Raw genomic sequence first — 26,344 nt, forward strand, 5'->3', positions numbered from 1 at the left:
AAGTGCCCATTAATTGTTATTACAGTTGTGGGTACTCAGCATCTCTCTCTCTCTCTCTCTTTTTCTCTCTCTCCTCTGGGTATGTCTATACTGCAGATTTTTTCCCGAAAAATGGTTGGCAGAAAGTCAAAAGCATGAAGGGGTTTTTCTGACAATGGTAAGCCTCTTTCGATGAAGAAGAAGCCTTTTTCCAAAAAAAGCTTTTTCAGAAAAAGGCATTTGTGGATGCAGAAGAGAGTGTTTTTTCAAAAGAATAGGCCTCCAGGAAAAAGCACAGATGCCCCGGTGGCCACACCGTCCACAGTAATCACAACTGAAATGCAAGATAGCGTCCAATCAATGTGGACACTATCTTTTGAAAAATCACATCGCTTTTTCAGTGCATTTTTTGCAGTGTAGATGCTCTCTTTCGAAAAAAAAAAATTCTGGAAGATCTCTTCTGGAAGAGCTTCTTCCGAAACAAATTTGCAGTCTAGACATAGCCTCTCTCTTGTTCTCGCTCTCAACCCTCCCCCCCCCCAAGAAAAACAAAAGAACAACAACAACCCAACCCTGGGTATCACTAGATGGACATTCTTAAATGCTTTTTTCTGAGCCACTTTTCATAAGGTTTTGCATGTACACTCAGCCCTATTTGTATATATGACTAATAGAGATGTCATTATAAGTTGTATTGTCTTTTGAATGTATTTATTTTCAAGCATTAGTACAACAGTCCATCTTAGTTATTTTAATCCTTTCCAGTTTGAACTTCAGGAGCCTTCTCAGTAATCTCCTATCTGTTGCATCCATGAGTTTACAGACACAAAATGCAAATCACTGAAGAGTTTTATGTGTGCCCTAGAAAAATACTGCTGGTGTTACTTGCCCCAAATGTTTAAGAATCATAAATCAGGCTCCAAGAAGTAATGAGTGTAGTTTAAAAATTCCAATAATGTTAAAACAATAAATTGTGTGTTCTTTTTATTTGTCTTCTAGTGTTTGAGCTTTTAAGGGTTAAACCTTCCTGAAAATAAAAAAATAGATTAGATTATTATTAAATTATTAGATTTTGTTAATCGAAAGATGAGATTCTACCATAATCACATGACTCCAGCAGATGCAGCTTTAAGAAAAAACCCCAATAATGCATGGTGTGTGATAAAAATCATGCAAGTTTATTTCCTCCATTATTATTTCCAATTTTTAAGGATTCAAAAGGAGATAACACGCCATGATCCTGAGAGCTATCCAATGGAACTATAACTACTAAGGCCATGCATGCCAGACTAGAAACCAGACCAAGCCAGTTCACCAACCCACCTAGTAAGGGCTGGCTGGGAGTGGGCTAACAATCCACTTTCCTAACAAAGCTGGAAGCCTGTGCTACTGCTCAGCTCAACAAACTGGGCCTAATTCAACTCAACTCAGTTAGATTTTGAAGAGAGATGACAATGTATAATGGCCACACCTGAAAGGAAGCTACTCCTCTAACAAATATGCTCCATTCTAAATCCATAATTAAAATCTGCATGTGAAACATTCAGACATAATATAAGCCTGGTAAAATAGCTCAAGTAACAAGAAAATGGACAGATATAAACTAAATAAGGTAGTAAGATATTTAAGGTTAAAGAGGTGAAGTAAGATATTTAAGGTTAAAACAAATAACCATCATCTGGACATATTCTACTATAATCCGGGCTACTGAATGCCAATGTTATGAACCAGGATGTGGGTAGTCAGGCCTAATAGTCAGAGAAGAAGTGTTCATGCCTAGCACAGAAATGGTCACAGATGGCGCTATAAGCCGTGAACAGAGACAGAGTCAGTAATCAGGAGTCAGGGACCATGTAAAGTTACAGCAAAGACTGGAAGGACAGTGGCAAAATTGGAGTCCAGCCAGGATCAGGTCTGGAGAAAGGCTAGGAGCAGGCGAGGGAAAGAGGGATTGCAGTTGTTGGTTTGTGTATTGAACAGCCACCGATCAGTTGTTGCTGCTGGGACTAAGAACAGGTTTGCTGACTTTCTCAGCCAATGAAGCATAGTAGTTAATCGGACAGCCCTTTGTGGTTCCTCTGCGCTCATAGGCTCCCTGGAGAGTGGGCAGGTAGGGTACGTCTACACAGTGGCACTATTTTGAGATAACATTCTCAGGGATGAGGGGAAAGGGCCTCTCTTCTGTCTTTTTTTGCATGATATGATGCAGGCATATTGTCCTCTACTCTGTGCTGTTTACTGCCAGTCTGGTCAACTTGCATAAGGGCACAGATACATAAGAAATGAGGAGTAAAGGTCATTCCATTCAGGAACGGGGTTGAGGCAGTAATAGATTATCAGCCTGCTATCCCATACCCACAGAGAAAAGCAAGCCAACAGAAATTACCTCAGGACTTATGTACAAATATTAGGGCTGAAAATCAACAAAGAAAAATATAAAAACTATGAGAACACACAATAAGAAATCCCAATAACACTTTGAGATTGGCACAGAAGAGGTTTGACACTTCGCAATCCTTGACAGAACCCTGAGCAAGAGATGGAACCAATAGAATAGTGAAAACCATACAGGCAGTCCCCGGGTTACATACAAGATAGGGACTGTAGGTTTGTTCTTAAGTTGAATCTGTATGTAAGTCGGAACTGGCGTCCAGATTCAGCCGCTGATGAAACTGACCAGCGGCTGACTACAGGAAGCCCGAGGCAGAGTTGCTCTGCCCTGGGCTTCCTGGAATCAGCCGCTGATCAGTTTCAACAGCAGCTGAATCTGGACGCCTGGGACAGAGCAGCTGGGGCGCTGCCGGGTAGGTCCCTGCAGCGCTGCACTTTGTCACTGCGGGGACCAACCTGGCAGCACCCCAGCTGCTCTACCCCAGGCGTCCCCAAGTCAGCTGCTGCTGAAACTGATCAGCGGCTGATTCTAGGAAGCCCGGGGCAGAGCAACTCTGCCTCGGGCTTCCTGTATTCAGCCGCTGGTCAGTTTCAGCAGCGGCTGACTTGGGGACTCCTGGGGCAGAGCAGCTGGGGTGCTGCTGGATTGCTCCAGTAGCACCGTTCCTCGGCGCTACTGCACCAACCCAGGAGCACCCCAGCTGCTCTGCCCCAGGCGTCCTGATTCAGCCGCTGCTGAAACTGACCAGCAGCGGCTGAATCAGGATGCCTGGGGCAGAGCAGCTGGGGTGCTACAGGGTTGGTCCAGTAGCGCCGAGAGTGGCGCTGCGGGACCAACCGGCAGCGCCCCAGCTGCTCTATCACAGGCATCCCGAGTAAAGCCTGGTCTGCTGGGGGGGGAGGGGAAGGGGCGCACTAGCTGCGCCCCCCCCCCCTCCAGCAGACCAGGGAGACGCGGAGCAAAGCCGCGGAGGACCCTGCGGGACCGCGGCGCGTCTAGGAGGTCCCGCTGCCTGGGTCCTCCGTGGCTTTGCTCCGCGTCTCCCTGGTCTGCTGGGGGGGGGGGGGGGGCGCAGCTAGTGGAAAAAAAACCTTTTTTGAAAGGTCCCTTATTCCTCAAAAATCAAGGTTTACAGGAACTTTCAAAAAAGGTTTATTTTTTCCGACAAATGGCCCCATCTATACAGGGTTTCCATTTGCATATCCTCTTCCACAAAAAAAAAAAAAAAAAAAAATGCAGTGTAGACATAGCCTGAGTGAGGTTATTTATGCCACAGCTTAATTTGTTGTCAGAAGTGGGAACAGGATAACTTATTTCTGTCCAAATCTGAAATCTACAGTATAAGAGCGAATCCTGGAATCTTAAGTAGTGAGAATTTATACAGTAACCTATTTTAAATGTTTAAAAATTGAAAATGCATATATTAAATAATCAAACGTTTATTGAAAAACCCAACACATTTCAGTTTCTTACCTGCTTTCTTTATTTCAGGGATGGTCTTCTCAGGGGATTTCTTTTTTTCCTCTTCTTTTTCTAACATTTAATTAAAGAAAGTCATTTGATATTTATGAATCACACAATTCAGATATGCAGTTAGCCAATCCCTGGTGAGCACATGCTGAAAAATAATGTGACTTATTTTTTAGTTCAGATCAGATTATTCCCATTTAGCCACCGTACATATCCAGTCACAGAGAAATCAGATCAAATATGGATAATTTGGACCTTTAATAATTCATGAAAAGCCAGGTGAGACTTATCAGTGCAGGAATATGGTACCTTTCATTTAAGTTACCAGATGTAGCCGCAAATCTTATCAAAACTACATGATATTGACATTGGCATGCAGAATATAAAGACATGTGCCCCACCATTTTTACATGTGGTCATATAGTTATGTCCTGTTATACTTGGGATAATCATTAACATTGCCATGGACAGCTTCACAGCGGGGGGGAGGGGAGTAACCCGTGACATTTGCCATTGGTTCTCTGGCTTGTCAACCAGGAAAAGCCTTTAAAAAGTAATACAAACCAAAAAAGTATTAAGCATTGGACGGTATGGAAAGAACATCCCATAGGAGAGCATTGTGGTACTGCAAGTTTAGGGTTTGGTCTGCCACCATTGACGTTAATAGGAATTTAGCCATTGATTTCAATAAGAGTTGGATCAACCTCTCAACAAACGTTCCACTTACATACCTTTCTTTTTAGTTTCAGGAATAGCTCTCTTCTCTTGGGTAACTTTCTTTTCATCCTCTGTTCCTAAGCAAAGATTTAAAAGTTCACTTGACTTTTTATATCTTACTAAAGAACTTTGACTCACATTTTATAAAGCAACTAGCACAGTTACCTGGCATTGCTCAAGTCATTAAAGAGGGGCTCAGGACAGGCAGGAGCTCATTGCCTGGGTGCTCAAGGTTAGCCATACTGCCTGGCCGGATGCTCACCAGCACAGGAAATTCACCCCTGTACAGTTGCTGGCAATATCCAGATCCCTGCCCCCAGTTTACCACTCTCTTATTGGTGCACCCGTCCCCTTGTGGTGATTCTGCACTGTAACTGTGTCTGATAGTAGCAGACTCCTCCCTTCGTGTTTTATAAGTTACAATCATATTCCAGGCACATCCCATTGCCTTAGCACAACAAACCCTTCCCTTGCTGTAAGTTATGAGAAGAGAAAGGTGCATATCAAATGTGATGGTTCTAGTTCTTACTGTTTAGGAGGAGCTCTTGAACAAACAGCCTCACAGACAGATGGGCAGACAGACACACAGACTCTCTCAAATATATAGTACAGTTTGCATCTCCCAAATCCGGGATTCTCTCATATGGCAACATCCATGGTCAGGCGTAACCACTGATGTTCTTGGATAAGAATGCCCTGGGGCAGGCAGGCCATCAGCTGAGAGCCTGGTGCAGCCCCACGAGTCTGCTAGCAGACTTGGCAGAGTGCGATCAGAGCTGTCTGCCATCCAGCAGTGGGGCTGGGACCACAGCATTCCAAGAGAGGAAGCCTGGCCGGGCCATGTCAGCCTGGGAGGCAACGGGGCCACAGCAGCCCAGGCGGCAGTGGCAGCAGTATGATTGGAGCAGTATGATTGGACGGGAAATCCAGCTGTGGTTGCTCTGCAGAATCAGGGTGCCAGGGCCATGTGCTGTCCCGCACCGGGGTTGGGGCTGCGGCAGTCCAATCGGGCAATGTGCTGTTCGGTAGTGGGCCTGGAGCTGCCTAGGTGGCTGGCAGTGGAGTTGGGGCTGGGGTTGGCCCACAGTCAGCCTAGCAGGGCTGAAGAAGCTGACAGGGAGGAGGGGCAGCAGTCTGAGAGGCTGATGTCAGGGGACCTCCCATTGTCCAGCAAATTCCCACATTTGGGACCGGTCGCGTCCCAAGGATGCCAGACAAGATAGGTCCAACCTGTAGATAAGGAAAGAGATCCAAAAAAAGGGTCCAATACATAAACAGAGAGTAAGGGTGAAAAGACAAAACAGCTGTAGGTTGTCTGTCCAGACGTGTTTTATCTCTGTGACACCAAGACTATTAAACCATGAATACTTGTGACAGATTGTACTGGGCCAAACCGGGCCTTTGGGTAGATCAAACTGTTTCAGAAAGTGGACATTCCTTCTGTGATACTTTTACTAAACCTGCCCAGCTTTGTCCAACTCAAGTATGCTTTGGAGGATTTGCCATCACAATGCAAAGAAAATGTACATCTGGAGATCAATCCATGCAATGCAGAAGACATGCAATTTTAGACCAATTAATAGTTCATTAAAAACATGACAGTCATCCCCGCAAATATATAAACATACCACATACTTCAGTGAGTCCACATAAAGCAGAGGATAGAACTGGAGCCAGTGTGTGCACTAGATAATTATTTAAGAAACAAGCCCTTTTTCAATCCATTATATCGATGAACATACTATAACTACGATTTTTCCAGGGATATAGTAACTCTGCATTTGTTCTAACTTAGTGTTTCCCTTATGAAACCTGACTGACAATAGAAAAACTCTCAAGAGATACTCAGCAATAAGCACAGAATCCCATGAAAAGCCTTTATAAATAATATACCTTCATAACATTTTTATGATTGGACCTTTAAAACTGTCATTACAAGATATCTGCTATTCGTGGTGAACTGCAGTTAAACCATTTGTCTGCTAAAGAACACTACTATTTTTTAAATGTATTTGCCTTTATTTGATGGATTCCCTGGGCAACAGTGGAAATTAACCTTTTGTTTTATGAAGGCCACAACAATTTAATTACTTATTGCATGAGTGTTATTAATTGGTAGAATAGAATTAGGTATGAGAAATCAGAAAACCCATATACCGTCTCCAGCAGACCAGGGACACCCGGAGCAAACCCTCAGAGGCGCGGCACCCCGCCGCCGCTGCGGCTTTGCTCCGGGTGTCCCTGGTCTGCTGGGGACCGTCTCCAGCAGACGAGGGACACGGGGAGCAAAGAGGCACGGGACCCCTCTGCCTCCCCGGCTTTGCTCCCAGTTTCCCTGGTCTGCTGGGGACCGTCTCCAGCAGACCAGGGACACCCGGACAAAGCCTCAGAGGCGTGGCACCCCGCCGCCGCTGCGGCTTTGCTCCGGGTGTCCCTGGTCTACTGGGGACCGTCTCCAGCAGACCAGGGACACCCGGAGCAAAGCCTCAGAGGCGCGGCACCCCGCCGCCGCTACGGCTTTGCTCCGGGTGTCCCTGGTCTGCTGGAGACGGTCCCCAGCAGACCAGGGAAACCGGGAGCAAAGCCGGGGAGGCGGAGGGGTCCCACGCCTCTGAGGCTTTGCCAGAGCAAAGTCTCAGAGGCGCGGGACCCCTCCGCCTCCCCGGCTTTTGCTCCGGGTGTCCCTGGTCTACTGGGGACCGTCTCCAGCAGACCAGAGGCACTGGGAACAAAGCGGCAGCGGCACCCCGCCACAGCAAAGCCTTAGAGGCGCGGCACTCCGCCGCCGATGCGGCTTTGCTCCCCGTGTCCCTGGTCTTCTGGGGGGGGCACCCCCCCTCCAGCAGACCAGGCTTTTGTTGTGGACCCTGGGGTAGAGCAGCTGGGGTGCTGCCGGGTTGGTCCTGCAGGGACCTACCTGGCAGCCCAGCTGTTCTGTCCCAGGCTCGAGATTCAGCTGCTGTTGAAACTGATCAGTGGCTGATTCCAGGAAGCTGGGGGCAGAGCAATTCTGCCTCCAGCTTCCTGTAGTCAGCCCCTGGCCAGATTCAGCAGCAGCGGCTGAATCTGGAGCCAGTTCCGACTTACATACGAATTCAACTTAAGAACAAACCTATAGTCCCTATCTTGTACGTAACCCGGGGACTGCCTGTAGTTATGAGTATCAGCTGAGTTAGCAGAGCTATAGCTTGTTTATTTTGTGATGCTTTGCTATTACAAATGTATACAAGAAGCCAGCCCATATTGTTATACAGAATAGCTCATGCAAATTGCATCACAAGTCCATAAAGCAAGAGCTCTTTCATTCCTTGAAAATAGTTCCAGAGTAGAAGCTTTTCTGAATTTAGCAGATCCAAGCAACAAATATGCTATTAGCCCTTGCATAAATTAACATCAAGAGAAAGAAAAAAAGAAGTTACTTACTTTTCACTTCCTTAGCGATCACAAGAGGCTTTTCTTCTGCATGAAAACATATATAAAAAAGAACATTCTTAAACAGGGAATGCAAAAAAAAAGTTAATTACAAATACTGCACAGCACGCTTTCAGAAATTAAAGAAGTCAAGAAAAATATGTGTTTGACAGATACAAAAATAGACATTTTCTTAGAAGTTATAAATCTCCTGGTCTTTGTGAACTGGTTTCACAAATAAGAGTACATTGAATACAATTGGGGACTTCTTTATCAACATGAAGGAATCTTACTGAACCAAATTGGTTCATACTTTCTAGCAGACATGATAAATTCATGGTTAAATGCTGAGCTCTATCTCAAGATTTAATCAATTTTAGATATATTTGGTCATTTTCAGCATTTCTTATTTTCTTCAGAACACCAAAGATGAGTCCTTTGTGTTTTTTCTACAAATCGTTTCACCCAATTGCTTGTCTGTGCCTCATGTCCCCTATTTAGCCCCCAATTAATCATGATTAAATTTAAGTTGACCATTGTATTAAAATGGAGTAATGATTTGCTTATCTGTAAGCATATGTTTAACTAGGACACTGAACAAACAATGCAAATTTCAAAAATGTGTGCAGTAAGCAATATGGACAGTACTAGAGGAAAAACAAATGTGCATAGTCACATCAAACATGTGAGCATATGACTTTTTATATAAGGCCACATTCTCATCTGTGCTGACCTTCCACTTAAATTGGGCCTGTTTTTCTACAATTCTCATTCCCTCTGGTCTAAAACCAGAGCAATTGAGACTCCACCGCTAGGGAAATTCAGATGCTTTCTGTTCCCTTTCAGTCACTAGAACAATACAAAAGGAATCAGTCTGCTTGTCAAGATCTGGACCATTATTTAAACCACTGATGCTCAACTTGGAAGAACTGGAGAGTGACTTTAACATCATGTTCAGCCATTGTGTTAATGTTTCCTTTGCGAGATGGCACATCGTGACTGCAATTTGGGATCACCATGCATCATATCCATGCATTAGACAGCACAAAATCTCTTGCCATTGGTTTTTCAGGGTGCCTGAGGGTAGGAAGTGCAAGCGGAGCACCAATCAGATCTGCCAAGTTCAGAGATTCCTGTGGTGCTCTGATCAAGCTGCCTGTGTCTCCGCAGGCAGGAAACTATCACCTCGTCCTATCTGCAGATCCCAGTTCTAGAATTCTTACCACATCCCACCTGTAGGCAAATGCACTCCTGTGGCAAAGTGCAGGGTACTTGCTCCACAATGAAAAAAGTAGTGAACTCCAACTCAGCTTTCCCTTCCTCCTGCACAAATATGCAGAGGACAGGCCCTCAGAATGTCTGCATCAAAAAGGGAGGGAAATGCCTTCGGGAAGTTGGGCTTCACAAGAGAGCCTGTAGGACTGGGACAATTCCCATACTAACACAATTGTTTTCCATCACCATCATTCTACTATAATAAAATGTCCACTACCATACATAAGAAGTATGTCTATTGCCAAGAGAAAATTTGCCACATCTGGAGCATGGACTGTGTTGAGGTTCTTCCAAACACAAACATAACCAAAATGGAACATGAAGGACTAAATGCCATGTGAGGGTATATGCATCAACTGGTAGAGAATGGGGAGTTGGAAGTCAGAAGGTACATGAACCAGAAAATAGAGATATAGGGAATTGTGAAATAGTGATAGAAATGTAGCCGTGTTAGTCTGGTGTAGCTGAAACAAAAAAAAAGGACTATGTGGCACTTTAAAGACTAACAAGATGGTTTATTAGGTGATGAGCTTTCAGGGGCTAGACCCACTTCCTCAGATCAAATAGTGGAAGAAAATTGGCACCATATATACCAAATATACCAAAGGATACAATCAAAAAAAATATGAACACATATGAAAAAGACAAACCAAATTTCAGAACAGAAGGGGGATGAGGGAGGGAGGTAAATGTCTGTGAGCTAATGATATTAGAGGTGATAATTGGGGAAGCTATCTTTGTAATGGGTAAGATAATTAATCTCTTTGTTTAGACTGAGGCATAAAGTGTCAAATTTAAGCATGAATGACAGTTCAGAGGATTCTCTTTCAAGTCTGGTGTTAAAAGGTCTTTGAAGCAGGATGCAGGTAATCAAGTCATTGAGACAATGCCGTTTCTGGTTGAAATGGCAAGAAACTGTTTTTTCTGTGTGATCCTGTCTAATATCTGTTTTGTGGGCATTGATTCTTTGGTGAAGTATCTGAGATGTTTGTCCAATGTACATAGCAGACGGACACTTTAGGCACATGATAGCATAAATTATATTTCTGGATGAGCAGGAATATGTGTTCTTGATCTTATAACTCAATTGGTTAGGTCTAATAATGGTATCAGCAGAGTGAGTACGTGGACAAAGCTGGCAACTGGGTTTGCTGCAAGGGAAAGTTCCAGGGTTGGTACTAATACAGGAAGGATAAATAACAGACAGAATAGGCTACTGGAAAATTGATTGATTATTTCTGAAGAACACGGGGACTGAAAAATTTCAGAAAAAGCAAGAAGGTGGATTTAATACAAATAAAACAAACAAACAAAAATATTGGGCTGAATTGCCTTCACCTGCTTCTACAGCTTTCCTTGTTCTCTACCTGTGATGTCAAGTACTTCTTGAGGGCAGCCAGTGGGGAGGTAAGAGTATTGTTAACATACAGAAAGTATACCACTTTAGACTAGGTCTGGATGTTAACAACAGCCTGTTGCTGTGCCAATGCTGGGGCGATCTAAATTTAGGAATGCACTTGAGTTAGAAGGCATGGGGTTATACAAGGGATGCAGTCTGGCTGAAGGTGGAAGACACTGTGAGAGACTCTCATCCACACATATCTTCCAGGACGCTCCATGCAGTCATATTAGTGCTCTCTCTGAAAGAATTTTTCTGCTCATCTATCACATCTAAGAAGTAGAGGTAAGGGAAGTGCCAGAATACTGCTATCAATATTGTGTGTTGTTTAGAGGAATATGTAGAAGCAAGAATAACTTTTGGGGATGAATGTCAAAAGGTTTGGAAATGGTCTGGTTCAGACAGTGTTGCTAAAGTTCAAATTCTTTTACAAAGCTTATCTTCATTTATCAAAATCCCTGCTCTCTAGAAATCCCAGGAAAAGAGCTTTCATGGGAGACTTGATGTTGTCTGGTTTTATGAAATATTGCAAGAGCCTTCTCTCACCTAATGTTTCTAATCTTGGCAGAAATAAAACAGTTTATAGAGATGCACAGAAAAAAAAAAGAAAATCAAACTGACTAAAACAAAAATTAAGTTAGATTAACTCAGAGAACATATTACTTTGGTTTAGCATAAATTTTGGGTAAAAGTCTACTTAATTTTATGCTAACATAATTTGATAACAAAAAATTATATTTTAAAAATAAGACTAATTTCCTGATATGTCAAGAACACTTATCTTCTTCAAACCAAAATGAAGTCCTGGCCCTTGTAAGATCAATCAGAATTTTGCTATTGACTTTAGTGGGGGCCAAGATTTCATCTAAATGTTAAAAGACTAATTATATTTTTGCTTTTTATGCTGTTTCCTCCTTTTTTTTCTTTTTATTTTTTTTACATTTCTCTTGGCATGGAGAATAAAATTAGACTCTGGTCAGTTGAATTTTTGGTTCTGGTCAATTTCACATGCATTAATAAAATGCTGCAAAGTTGGGTTGAAACACTGAAGAGGAAATAAAATAAACTGCATGGTAACATTTCAATTGATCATAAGTTTTATGGACACAGTATTTTTAAGTGAAATCTAAATTTGGGGTCAAATTTGACTTGAAAATGTCCCTTTAAAAAGCCAATTCTTAAATGAGTTTGTCCTTTTTGATCCAATTATTTTCTCTAAGAGAAGTAATAGTGCCTGGAGTTGATCAAGTTACTGAAAAGTCCATAAAGGTCACGAAAATCCATACCAAATTGATCTGAAGTTTGCAGAACTACTACTTTTCAATTGGAAGTCTTTTTTGTTTGACATACCTGGGTATGTCTGGGCCAAAATTAAGTACACAGTAACCCCTGCAAATCTTTTTTTTTTTTTTTACCCTGTGCCTTTTCATTTCAGTGGACTAGTGCAATATAATGTTTTCTTAGACTAAGCAAGGAAAGAAATAATGAGGCACAGAGGTCACTGATGACACAGTAAAAGTTGAGCTCCTGGTGAATCTGTATTGCGTGATTTTGTCTTTGAAGCTATTTTACTGTGTTCAAGCCCCAATCTCAAATATTATTTGGAAGCTTTGAAGATTGATGCATGTAGACATTTGTTAGATCTGTGGAAAATATGCAAGTAGCACTATCACATCTGAAATTCCTGGTGCTTTCATGTGACCCACACAAGAGTTCATGATTTCCCTGTGGGGTGATTACAGACTTTCCATTTCATGGCTGTGTTGAATTAAGCACAAAAACTGTTTGTTAATAACATGGGGCCATATGCTCCCCTCACTAAACAACACAGAGGGGAGCAAAAGAACACAAATACCAGTTTAATGAAGCCAGAAAGCACACACAGGGGGAAAAGAGAGATGGCATACTAGTCTGAACTATGTAGCCAAGGGTAGCCCCCTTCACTTGGACAATGGGAAATCAGGGTGTGTGGCTGCTGTGGAAAAGAGACAGAAAGGAACCACAGTGTGTGGCCCTGAGAAAGGGCCATAAAGTACACAGAAAATTACTGTGGAGGCTAGTAATAGCATTCACCCGGTTAAGTGGCTGGAACTCCTATTGTGTTGGGGTAGGAGTACATAGCCAAGTAAGTGAAGCAACATCAACATTAGCTGCACTGTCTGCTATTGGGTAGCACAGGAGACAGGCTGGGAAGAATGTAGAAGGATTCCTTGAAAGGTATGTGCACTTAATGAGGAATCTCTAGGGTTTGTGAAAAGGGGAGGCCTATGCAACAGAAGAATTATAGGGTCTGACTCCTGCTCTTTCTGAAGTGATGCCATCCTTACCTCTCGGGTACGTCTACATTGTCTTCCTCTTTTGAGAGAGGAATGCAAATGCAGCTTACCGAAATTGCAAATGAAGCACGGATTTGAATTTCCCGGGCTTCATTTGCATAATAGCACCCAGGCGCTTTTTCAAAATACCCTATTTTGAAACCCCCCCCACAGTCTAGATGGGGTTATTTTTTAAAAAAACCCTTCTTTCAAAATAACTCTTACTCCTTAAAAATGAGGTTTAAGGGTTATTTCAAAGGAAGGATTTTTTGTGAAATAACCCTCTCTAGACTGCATATTTTCTTTCGAAATAGGGTATTTCGAAAAAGCGTCCGGACGTCATTATGCAAATGAGGCACGGAAAATTCAAATCCGCGCTTCATTTGCAATTTCACTTGGTTGCATTTGCATTCCTCTCTCGAAAGAGGAATGCAGTGTAGACATACCCTAAGAGAACGTGGCATAATTGTATTTCAAAGAGCAACACATCTTTATCCAAGTACATTTTTCCCACACATGGGGTTTTTACATGAAAGGAGTGGATAATTACATGTGGTAATTGGGAAAACTTAAAAAAAAACACTTATTTGAAATACTTGGCTTGGTTTTGTTAGGTAAATTTTGGTACATGCTTATGTTAATGTCGTTTCTATGCCATGATCATTTGAACGAAACTAATGTTAAATTATTGAAGCTTGGATACTGAACCATATATATATATCTAGTGTTTTCAAATGTAGTAGGTTCTTTCCAATGACTAGTTAATTTTTTCATCTTATTACTAAAATAAAAGAAGTGCAAAAGTGCCTCATTTCATTAGCTAAAATGTCAAGGGCTTTCTGAAACAGTGATGATTTAGACCTTTCCTCATCGTAGCTAAATCATTAGTGTTTTCAGCTAAAACTTGTAGTCAAAACCAATGTGCATGTTGCTTTGAAACCATGTTCATGTTATCTCAAAGTTTTTGCTATCTTTACAGTGGATTCAGTGAATTACAGTGCCCAATGTTACTAAAATAACTTTTGTACAAACTACAAAAACTGCAAATATACTTTAAAAAACCACATTCATTCAGTAAGAGATATTTCTACAGGATATCTAGTTAAAGATTTCTAGATTATTTCCAACAGATTCCTTGTGAAAGGTAGTTTAAAAGCACAACACACTGCAGTATGGTATTTCCAACAGAGACATTGGTCTATTTCCATTCACATTATCTCTTGGCCTGGAACATTTAAGATAGAGCTTAGACTCATTTAATGTCTTCCGAGCCACATAATAGAGAGGAAAATATGAAACACAGCACATACTTGCTGATAAGAGCGTACATTGCACACAGTTGCACACAGTATATTTATTTGGAAAGCTTTCTGTTGTATATTAAAGTGTTGGTATTCACTTGTTTTAAACTTAAATGATTTCACTGCACAAAAAGGAAAAAATATGTATTATGAAATACTATATGTCTAAAGAAAAAAAGAAGGTCACTCATAGAGACTGCCCAGATACTACCACAGTGATTTATAAAAAAGAACCACACTTCCATATATTGAGGAAGATTTATCAATGTTTGTATTGGCTTTAGTCATTTAGATACCCTGGATTATTTCCTCCACTGTGAACTCAGACTGTAAACTGAAATGTCTCCTTGAGTTTGTCAGATGCCGTATGTCATATACAGCATATCTATATCTATATCTATAGATATAACTATATGTATATATATCTAGCATGTACATATACAGATGCACATTTGTAACAAAAGCCAGTTTAGTCTCCACCATGAGTTTTAAACAAAGATAAAGAATGTAGTTTACAGTGAATTTAGTTCACAGTGCAATTTCTCCAGTTATTCAAAATCTGTACTTTAGAGAATTTTAACAGAGGTACGAAGAGAATCATCTTAATATTAGTCCTCAAAAATCCTCCAAAGTAAAGATTCAAAATGATTATATTTTTCCTCCTCTATGCCATAAATACCATGAAGATGACAAGTAGCAGCCACCACGCTTAAGCTGAAGGAGAAGGAGGGCTCTTTTCGGAGCTAATCAGCACCCATTTATAAGGCAGTATAGTTATTGTTAGGCTATGTAATGTGAAGCACACTCTCTCACCAAGAGATGAAGGTTAAGCTTTCACAGCTTTCAGAGTTTGCAACTCCGGAAAGAAAAATCACACTTCAACTTCCCACAAGCCAATCCAAAGCACTACTATAGTATCAAGTGTACTGTCTCTTTAAAATTACGTCACCAGAATTGAGGTGTATTCCACCAAGAGAAGGTCCTAGATGCTAGCTGCTCACAAAGGAGTTCAGATCTTGCTGAGCTGACATGCAGACATGCTATTTATCTTAATTAATATAAAGCCTCATTGTTCATATCCTCGTTAGCTATGTTTCTGAGTGATCCTTTCTGAATTCTTTAATTCCAGTGACAGCAGCACATTCCTTTGAGATTGACCCCACCATCTCAGAGAAAGCAACATGAAGCTGACACATTTTAAGGAAAAGAAAGTGAAAGTTTTCTCAAATTAAATGTGATTTGTATGAAGAAAACAAAGCAAACTGGTGAGCAGAAATAAAAGAAAAGCACACACAAAACACCAGAGAACTGAACTCACACAGCATAGTGTCTAACCTTAAATTAAATAAGGACACACAAACAACGAAAGGAAAGCAACAGAGTTAAAAGAGAACACAGAGGCAGAACCCTATTAAGGTCAGAGCCAATGGGATATGCAACAGCAGGATGGATTTTTTCGAGAGGCCGGGGAGGAATGGCAATGATGGGTGGGGTGGGTAGAATTTAATTAATAAACAATACTTAGTAATTACCCAAGGTCCACTGAAGTAAGTGATCATCAGACACTGGATTTGGCTGAGACAGAGTTATTCATCTGAAAATATCAAAGTGCATCACAAAGATGGGTAGCTATAAACATTTTTTCCAATATCTGGAAGCACAAAGAGACTAAGACTTAGCTGAGATCACAAAGTATGTTCGAATTGGGGGGAAAACATAGCTAAATACTGACATCCTGGTTTAGGGAATTAATAAATCATATTCTTCCCAACAAAATGCTGCATGGCCCCATGCCCCTCTGCCAGAAAATTTCCTTATTCTAATACTGACATTTCAAGTCAGTTTTGATGAATGGATTTTCAGTTTTTCTGAACCAGTGTGCTCAGCCCTACAGTGTAGTCTCTTTCCATCCTGAAAAATATTCCTTGACTTCTATTTATTTTTGGTTTTTTTCAACTAGTTTTAATCAATAGAAGCAACATATTCCTGCTGTCTAACAAATTTCCTAATCTGCAACCTGTGTGAGATTTTATCACTAAATAAAATAATGCACTAATTCTTTTTATGCCAACAGCTTAACACTTTATTTCAAATAACTAATTTTTGATTGCAAAGGCCTCTCTGGTCTGTTCTTATCACATAACACTCATTAACTAGTTAGTGCTCATTTAAGCACTTTGCAAAGTACTATATTTTTGCCAGTTATTCTTGCTGTCACCTAGGTCAGTGGTTTATTACTCAAATACTTTCCCCCCAGTTCTGGAATAAGACTTCATGTATTACAATCCTCAGGAGCACCAACTCATCCTTTCTCAAACACAGATACCATTCTGGTGGCAAAAATATTAGCTATTTATGTCAGACTTTTTTTAGTAGCTCTTCCTTCCTTCAAAATTCTTGAATGAATACCATTCAGTCCTGGTGACCAGATCCTAAGCTTTAAAAAAAAAATTAGGTGAGCAATTATGTGCATAAAGTATGGCCCCATTTTGTGTTTGCCAACTGGATGCCTAATTTGCACTCATAGTTACTGCAATTGCATGCAAAAATGATTTAATTACATACGCAATTGACCAGTGAAACACATAAATGATCATTTCCATGTACAATATCAGTAATTGCTCATAACTTTGAAAATCAGCAACTTAATGTTAATTTGACACCAGTTCCAGTTGCACAACTGTTATATTTAAAGATTTCACTTATCACACAACAAATGAAGCATTCTTTTTCCATTAAGTTTCCCCACACACGCACTAGTTGGTGGATCTTTTTGCTGTAAGTAGGATTCAGATGTTTTGCCACAACTATGCAGGACTGCAATCTATTTATATACTATAATGTATCTCACAATAACCACAGATTTGTACTCTTGTCAAACAAGGGAACAGTATATTTATAGAGAAATATTTCTCCATCATCATTAGGGGCAATGAGATAACAAGTCACTTGACTATTTTCGTCCAATTATTTTGCTTGAGGCTAATCAGAGATTACAAGTATCTGTCTAAACAAGTATGGCTACAGCAAAGACTTGAAACTTCCATAGAAACCCTTCTGTTGTTTTTTATTTATTAAATTTAAGTAAACCTTAATATGATGTGGTGGCTGTTATATGTCAGGAAGCTTCAGTCCCATCTATTTTTCTCTTACACTGTGACATTTCTGGAGAGTAAAAAAATAAATTCCCTCTGAGAGATTATCAAAGAGTGCCATGGTATGGCTGAATGACTGGACAGTATTTTATGAATGTTGTTATACTCGTGCTGCCTTGTAAGTTCTAACATGCTACGTCAGGCAGCAGAAGAGAATGACATGGAGTTTATGGGCTTTGGAGGCTTTAGACAATACTTAGAAGGGGAGACAGAGAAATGGTATAGAAATACGGGCCACCATAATATTTTCAAAGTGATTGAACATAGTCCCATTTTAATAACAGAAATAGTGTTATATCAATCTTACTAACATTATTATTAGGAGAGCAAATTACATAATGCAATGGCAAAGTAATTAAAGATTATCTTTATTTAGGTGAGGGCTATGTAACTTGTACTTAGTGGGGATAGAATTCTGGAGAGGTAGATTATTTTCTAAGCCTTTGTAAGTTTAATAAACATAGATCAAGAAATATTATTCACAGCTACAATGAATTATATCAGAAGTGGGCAAAATATAGCCCACTAAACATTCGGATCCTGTCCACCATGATCCTCTGCATCACCAATGTCCCACAGCCCAGTGGGATCCTTGGACAAGCTCCCTGCATGCCACAGCATTGTGGGTAGGAAGGGTGTCTCTGTGCATGGTTCCCACCCATCAGCACAATCCTCACAGGCAGCTCACAGAACCTCCTCCCCATGGCTCACAGAGATGCAGACACTGACTCCAGCAGCTGGCCACTTTGAGCAGCATGTGGTGATGTGGTAGGCAGGGAGCCAGCCCAAGGGTCCCACTGGGCTGCTGGCTGGAAAACACCTAGGGTAAGCACCTCTCAACAAGAGTCTTCACCTGGGACTCCACCCCTCCTGCACCCAAATACCTGCCCTAGGCCACAACCTTCTCCTGCCTCAGATCACAACCTAAACCCTCTATAGCTCCTCTTGTACCCCTGCCCCAGTCATAACTCACTCCCAAACACAGCACGCCCTCCTAATCCCATGCCCCAGGTCACAACCCTTTCCTTCACCCATGTTCCATCCCAGACCATGCACCCCTCTTGCACTGCAGTCCCCTATCCAAAGCTCCTTTCTGCACCCAACCATGCACCACTGCTCCATCAATGTCATAGAAAAGTGTGGCCCTTGACCATTTACCAAATTCTTGGAGTGGCCCCTATCAATAATTATTGCCTACCCATGGATTACATAGTAATATTTGTAAATGCAATTACTGAAATAGTAATCCAACCTAGTCATTTAATAATAATGATGGTAGTTTATATTTATGTAGTACCTTATCTCCTGAAACACTCAAAAGCATTTTAGACATTTAGACCCAATCCTACAGTCTCAGACAGGAAGACCCTGGTGCCCTCCAATAGGCCCACTAGAATCAGTGATCCTCTACACAGGTTCCTGGGACAGTCAATGCAGATTTGATCACACACAATCAGAGTCTTAGGCCCTGATCCTGCAAATGCCCTTGAGTGATTTTGGTATACAGGTGTGGCCCTGCTCCAGCAAAATCAATGGGAAAGTAGAATCAAGACCACTGAATGAACTGAAGAAAAGAATCAAACTTGCCTTCAACAGCTGGTGCTGCAGGCTTCTTTCTTGGATGTTGCTCTACAAGTATATGAGGAGGTTCTGTTTCCTTTTGTCCTGCACATAAAGGGATACAAGTTAAACAGTGTAGAAAATGAATCCAAACTTTAGCTTTCATTATGTAGCATCTGGATTTTAAATCATTGTGTTTCTCCTTACAATGTGCATTATTCATAACTTGGGGTATATGCTCGACATTTTCAGAGTCACTAGCAGACTGTCTTCTTCAGAACTGTTCCTATCTAAAATATTGCGTTTTGCATAGAAACTGTGTATCCAACAGATATTATTGGGAAAAATGTACATTTTAAGAAATATAACATCTTTCTTATAATATCTACTGAAAAAGACATTCTAAGTCTTTGAGGATATCATTACAGCTTAGTACAATACTACATTTTGAAGTATTTACAGTTCAATTCTTCTTCAATACACTAAAAAAATTCAAGATTAATACTTTAATGAAAAGCCCAGTTCTGAAAACAGAACTACTTCCAGCATCAGTGCAGAAATAATGGTGGCACGGTATGATATTGCCACTATTATATCTGCACTGCTGCCGGCAGAGCTGGACCCTCTCTGTGTATTGGTAATGAGCTATAAAGTATGAATCCAGCCTAGCTCAGTAGGCATTAAAAGTTGTTCCTGTCTGTTGGATACTTGGTGGCCCCTTAGGTAGGATGAGGTGGGTGGGTCTCCATTCCAGTTCCCATGTGACAAACTCACAGCTACTTGTTGCACTAATTGATAGTCGCAGAAGAAAAGCCAAGAACTGCATGGGACATAGAGACGTTGGGCTTATTTGCACAATGCATTAGTGCTTGCCAGGAGTGTAAATTCTAGTGTGCACCACAGTGTTATGCACTAACTGTCCATGGTGACACTGATGATGTACACTAAACATTACTTAATGCATGTAGATGTAGCACCGTTCCAAAGAGTCCTAGATCAGTGCTCACCAGGGAACGTGTAGTGTGTGCTAGCAGGGTCCACACAAACAATCACTAGGATATATTCCAGAATTAACACCCTTGCTGGTGTGCATTGTTGTACCCTTTAGATAAAACCTTGAACTACTGCTGTTCTAGATGAAGTCCCCTCCACTAATCAAAGTTGTGACATACTGGGAGAGTAGTGTGTGTGAGAAACTTGCCCTACTGCTGACTAGAAGGTAAACAGTGGGCTTTTCATCTCAAAGTTTTCAAGTCAATACAAGCACTAAATCCACACCATTCTTTTAAAAGCTGAAGTTTTACAATGATATGCAAATTATCTGTAAATATGCAGTTAAGCTCAGAGGTTCCAAAACTGTTGTACATGAATTTGATGTTCCACCAATTCACTTTACATCACTTTTGTAAGAAGGTCATATATGAACCAATAAAATTCGGGAACCTTTAATTGCTGATCGAATATCATAAAATGTCACACATACAGCTGCTCAAAATTTGGCAGTAATGCCTGAATCATTAAGAAAAGGCTGAAATCTAAGTTTCATAAAGAATCCTATAATTTCAGCAAAAAAGCCAAAGGATAATACTAAAGCTCAAATATAAAATCACTTTAGCTTTATGACAGTGAAATTAAGGAAGGTCAAATTTTAGGAATTCCAATGCATCAACAGTTTTCCAAACCTCTTGGGTCTAATAATCAGGCTTGAAATCAGCAAGAAGCAAGCTAATAAGATGTCTAGTACATTCTGTTTCCAGCCAGGTCAGAAGTACCATAGGAATAGCTTCTCTTGATACAGGATTTCATTATTTCAATATCTAGTCCAAGGTGAATACTAAAAGTATAGTGCACTGTGGAAATTAACAAAGAATAGAGTGAATGTGTGTGGTGGGGGGGAGGGGAGGTCAATTTTTTTTCTTCTATCAGAAAAGTTTAGAACTTTGGCCTAAAGTTCAAGTCAATTTTTTTTAATTTAAACTGGTTTGCCCAGCTTTACATGGAAAAAGAAAGATAAATTATACAATTATAACTAACTGCTTTTTGTGCGGGGTGATAAAGGGCAGCCACTCAGAATGTTGAGTAGGTCGGTAATTAAGAAAGATAGTTAATAATTCGGGCTGTACTGTGGGCTTTCTGCACTGTAAGGGAAAGTACCACATGAGAGAGAGTTCTAACACCTAGAGGAAACAGAGAGGTGAACATCATATTACGTCACTGTTCCTTGTTTCACCAAAAGTTCTAATGACTGCACCACTCTTAGTTAGTATAATCCCAATGTTATACCACTTGCCACTAATGACTTGTCGGGATTCTTTTTCTAGTTCTATACAAGTTTTATGCAATCATTTATTTCATTAAAATTGACCACATGACCTATGTATGAGTGTATTTAAAACACCAAATGCTTCAACTCCACAGATCAAAAAGTCTCCCTTAGGCCAGAATGTTTGTTCTGAGCAGGTTTCCATATATCCTGATAAAAAGCTACTTTAATGTTTCCATGTGTTATTAAACGTCTATCCATTCACTTTGATGGGAAGGCAAAGGACAGTAGCCAAATAAATATTTCATCCATTCTTTTGATGAAATATGTTAAAGGGAAATCTGAGTCAAATTTCTCCTTTCTCTCTCTCTGTGGTAAGTCATAAATCAGAAATTATTTTGCTACTATACAGAGAACTCAGAAACAGTAAAGCAGAATTGGTCATATATGATTAGACCATCCAGCATCCAGATTTCAGCAGTGGCTAGAACTGGCCAATTCATGCTGTAAATTAGGGGAAGGTAGGAGTTTTTTGTTTTGTTTTATGTTTTACTGATCCCTGGAAGTGATCAGATTGCCTCATGAAGGACCAGAATGTATAAAAACTTAGCTAAAAACATTATTGGTGATACCAATTATCTAACCCCTTTTTCAAATGTGGCCACAGCCCTGAATTTGAACTCCTATGGCAGTGCATTTTAAAGTCTGATTATGAGTGTAAGAACATTTTATTTTGTTTGCAATGTTAACTATTCATTTCAAAGGAGCCTTTCTTCTTCTCCTAGTGGAGAGGACCAAATACAAAGACTGGTTAATTTATTTTTTTGAGGGCCTGCTTTTCCTCTCAGACATGCAATTACAGTCATAAAAATCTGTGCACATTGCATGCCCAATTTGCAAGTGTGCTGGTCATGATCATATCCACAACTGGCTAGAAAGGGGCAGCGAGAACAAATAGCAGGAATATATGATTTATACGTAAAATCACAGCTATTAACGTTGCTTTTCAGCACTTAACCTTTGGGAAAAAAATCATTTACTCAAGGATCAGTTAAAGTTGGTGGAAACCAGAGTAGGGTGAAGGGTTGTAGCTTCCTGCATGCAGCAGAATTCCAGTAAACTCACATGACACTCTCCTTTCAGAAACATTGTCATTTAGCAATAACATCAAGACACAAGAACAGCCTTCTCCGCTGACTGAAAGGAAGAAAGACTACTACAAAGGTAGTTAGAGATGTCCAGATGCTAACATGGGCAGATCAGTCAGATTAAGCTGAGACCAGAGCTCTGCAGCTCCGGGATCTACTTCTGCCATCTAAGTATATAAAGACTTTTAAGGTAAAAAAAAGATAAATAAATGTCTGATGATTGGATTTCTCACTATTTCTAATTTTATAGAATGAACAGCAGGCATACTTTATTTACGCTAATTTCCTTAATCTAGGGAATGACTTTTTAGCTGTGTCATGTCCAAAGTAACGATGCTGAACTTTAACTCTTATTATAATAGCAAAATTTGTTTCTTGCCGATCCTGTTCCTGTGTGAAGTCAGTTGCTTTCCATTCCAGGTGTGTTAGCTGGCAGTACTTACTTAATTCAAATTAACAAAAGAAACCATACTCCCAACAACATTCAACAGCAGTCAGCATTGCTAGAGAATCCATCACTCCCAGAAGCTGATGCAGGCAGCAATAATTGTCACAAATAAAAGAGCATTGAAAAACACCTCTCCTCCTCCTGTCCTGCCATCACTCTCTCACATTCAGATAGATGCTTGGGTGACCAGGTGGAACTTTGTAGCATGCCCTACAGGTCACCTAATCAGTGCTTTGGCACAAAAAACCCTTAAAAAGCCTGGTAAAAAGTTTCTAAATATATCTGTGCTTTGCTCACTGGGGACATCTAACCCATAGAAACGGGTGATTTAGTTTAACTAACATAAGCACACTCCTCGCACCATCACGTATTGTTAGAGCAAATCTCACACCAAATGTTTGCTGATACTTGGAATTAGACATACTATTGTAGTTGTTCTTTGAAAGCAATGAAATCTTGATGTAATCCTGTTCTCACTGGATTTCTCTTTTAGACATGCAAGTTTCTGGAAGGTAAAATCAGCCTCTCTTCATAACATTAGTATTTTCCCCTTGAACTTTAAAGTTGTCACTGTTCTGAGGAACAGTTTCTTCATTCAGCACTTGTGTACACTGAGAAAAGTGACTGGGGCAATCTGGATCAACCCTTAGGAAACTACAAAAATTATATATATATTTGAGGGAAGAGGACAGTGGGGGACACCAAAATATGAGGTTCACCAAATAGCCACACTTCCGTTACCATGGCAAAACTTGCACTGAAGTTACACTAAAGAAGAAAATAAAGTAGTTTACATCACATTTTGAATGAGTGACCATGCTACACATGAGCTCGATCCTGCACAGTATTACATGGAATGACAGCGTAGTAAAACTGCAGTGATGGGTTAGAGAATGAAGTCTTGAATTTATAACTGGCTCCTCAGAAATGCTGAGCACACATATCCCTCTCTTGCTGACATTAAGAGTACCATTTTTCAGTACCACTCAGGATCAGGCTCTTAATTAAATAAGTAATTGCCCAACAGTCAGTGACCCTCTACTAAAGTATGAGGTCAATGTTTCTGGGGGATAAACACTGTCATAGGACTAATAAGCTCAGCAATTATCAGTAGTTAATATAATTAATACTTTACGTTTCCTATGACACTGGCTATATACCAAACAGATGTGTTAAAAGAGTGAGTATATATTCAATATAAAATCTAAATGTTCAATATGTTCCACTTCAAGAGCATCAGGAGGTCACCAATCTATTAAGCTAAAAACAAAGGGCAGAGGGTTAACAGTGATGGGATGGGAAAGATGTGTGCAGTTTTGGAAGTGTGCTATGGTGAATGCTTTTTAGGAGAGGGTGAGGGGCAGGGCTGGATTACCCAACAGGCAGACTAAGCATGTGCTTAGGGCACCAGCAAAGCAGGTCCCCCCCCCCCCCAATGAGATTTTACGGAATAGTATTGGTTTTATTTTGAATTACATGGGGGGGGGGAAGGGCACGGTAATCTTTTCAGTGCTTAGAGCCTCTAAAAATCTTAATCTGGCCCTGGTGAGAGGAAAACCTCATCTCCTTTATAGTCCTTTTGCAAAGTGCTGAGAGGAGAAGGAAGTAGCAACAAGACCCACTTCTAGTTTTGATATTGCACAATTTTTGTTTTCAAATATGTATTTAGTGCAAGCATACTGAATTCTGTTAAACTGAAATATTTTCTTGGACAAAGGTGCAATCAGGTTCTTAATGGCCATAAGGATGTTTTCACCCACACACCCTGCCCCTCAGATTTGACTTCAAGAGCTTTGCCTTTATGGGCACATTAGATGGTCAATGCTCTATCCTTTCACCGAGACGCAAATACTGATTAAAATCACAATTGGGAATTAGTTTGGTGGTTTCATCCTACTCTCCACCGGACATTATCTGACCGTTTGACAGACTCTGCAAAGGCAAGGTTCAGGGCATTTAAGCAAGACAGGTTTAAGATGCATTGGCAGAGCTTCAGATGAACCTTTCATCAGGCCTGCCTTTAGCTTCTGCCATTAGTCATGGCCATAAAACTATCTAATAAGTACAGCATTGTGCAGCTAAATCTTCTTAGGTCAGTATATTCTTAGAGATACTTTTTTTTTTCTCTCCCTGAGGTTTTTACCACTGAGCTTCCAAAGTGCTTCCTTGGCTGAAATCAAATTTTATGAAAGCTGTAGGAGGTGTCTCTGCTCAAAAGAGTGCAGAATTCTGAGGAGGGTACTTTGTCAAGATAACTGAGTATCTAAGTATGAAGTCACACATTCTCCTTTGACCTTAAAAAGAAAATAAGACCAAATTGTTGGGAGACATACACATTCCAGTGTCCTGTGGGCACAGTTCTGTCTCCATTACACAAAAACTCCCACAGTGATTGGTAAGTGAAAAGTTACCTTTGCCCAGTTCAGGATGTTTGGCACCATACAGTGAGCCACAGTATAACACACAAGAAATTCAGCACTTTACACATGCCCATCCATTTCATTATATAACATCTAGCATTCACTATCTACAGTCAAATGAGTAAAGCAGAAGTCATAGACAAACTTAAAATACTCAATAGTAAAAAATAAGCAGAATAGAGGAGACCCATGCCTTGCTATGATGAGGTATAATAGACATCAGCTCATGTCATACAAAAGCACATCATCAGTTAATAACTCAATTCATTAGCCCAGTCACAAGTCAAAAACAGCTTAACTGTCAAACAGACTCACCAAGGCCAGTATTACCCTAGGAACTCTAAAGCCTGACTTTATTCCAAAGAAAGAGTTTATATACAAATTCCTGATGGACAGTTACAGCCTGGCACTATAAAAGCCAAGCCATGCACACCAAATCATGACTGGTACCACAAAACAATGGAGCAATATTTAAGTAGTAATAAGCAACATTTGCTCAGATCATAATAAAATTATTTGAATCCATATGATTCTGATTATGAGTCAAAAATTTCTACTTTTAAAACTGTTCACGAGGTGTATACATCATCTTCTAGCAAGTTTAGCAGCCAGAAGCAAGAGAAAAATCAAAAGACAATGGCACTTATATACCTGTGCTGTACTATTTTAAAACTACCCAAGAGACTAAATCTATAATCTGAATAATTCTCTGAAATTAGTATTTCAGTAATGTCAATATTGAGTTAAATAGCAGTGATCTGATTCTGAGCATTCTTTTGTTTCTGAAAGAGCTGGAGTTGCAAGGGATACAGTAAGGGAACTAAACCAATTTCTTCCTTGACAGATCATATATTTCTATAGAAGACCTACCCAGACACCAATGGCCTGAAGAACAAACCCCACCCATGTACATATCTGGTCTACAATCTTACAAATTCTGTTTAACTCAGTGTAGGAAGCAAATTATGGGGGGAAAATGCTGCGGTGCTAGTTGTGATGCAGTTCTTTTTAGAAACTATTGCTGTCGCAGAAGTAAAATGTGTTCTCCCTGAGGCTATGTCAACATTTCAGGTTATTTTTGGAAAAAGGTA

General features: G+C 40.4%; 1 protein-coding gene across 20 annotated transcripts in view; it reads right to left on the reverse strand.

Annotated features, from left to right (window-relative positions):
- The window catches only part of TRDN (triadin), a 322,289-nt gene that overhangs the window by 142,123 nt on the left and 153,822 nt on the right, over positions 1 to 26,344 (reverse strand). For all 20 annotated transcript variants that reach the window (XM_075924079.1, XM_075924088.1, XM_075924085.1 and 17 more), the window contains 4 exons: positions 19,002 to 19,079; positions 7,982 to 8,017; positions 4,573 to 4,635; positions 3,845 to 3,904 (listed from right to left, as the gene is read on the reverse strand). In XM_075924079.1, coding sequence (XP_075780194.1) covers positions 3,845 to 3,904; positions 4,573 to 4,635; positions 7,982 to 8,017; positions 19,002 to 19,079 — 237 coding nt within the window. The remainder of the gene's footprint in view (positions 1 to 3,844; positions 3,905 to 4,572; positions 4,636 to 7,981; positions 8,018 to 19,001; positions 19,080 to 26,344) is intronic.

This window comes from Pelodiscus sinensis, chromosome 3, assembly GCF_049634645.1.
Source record: "Pelodiscus sinensis isolate JC-2024 chromosome 3, ASM4963464v1, whole genome shotgun sequence".
NCBI lineage: Eukaryota > Metazoa > Chordata > Testudines > Trionychidae > Pelodiscus > Pelodiscus sinensis.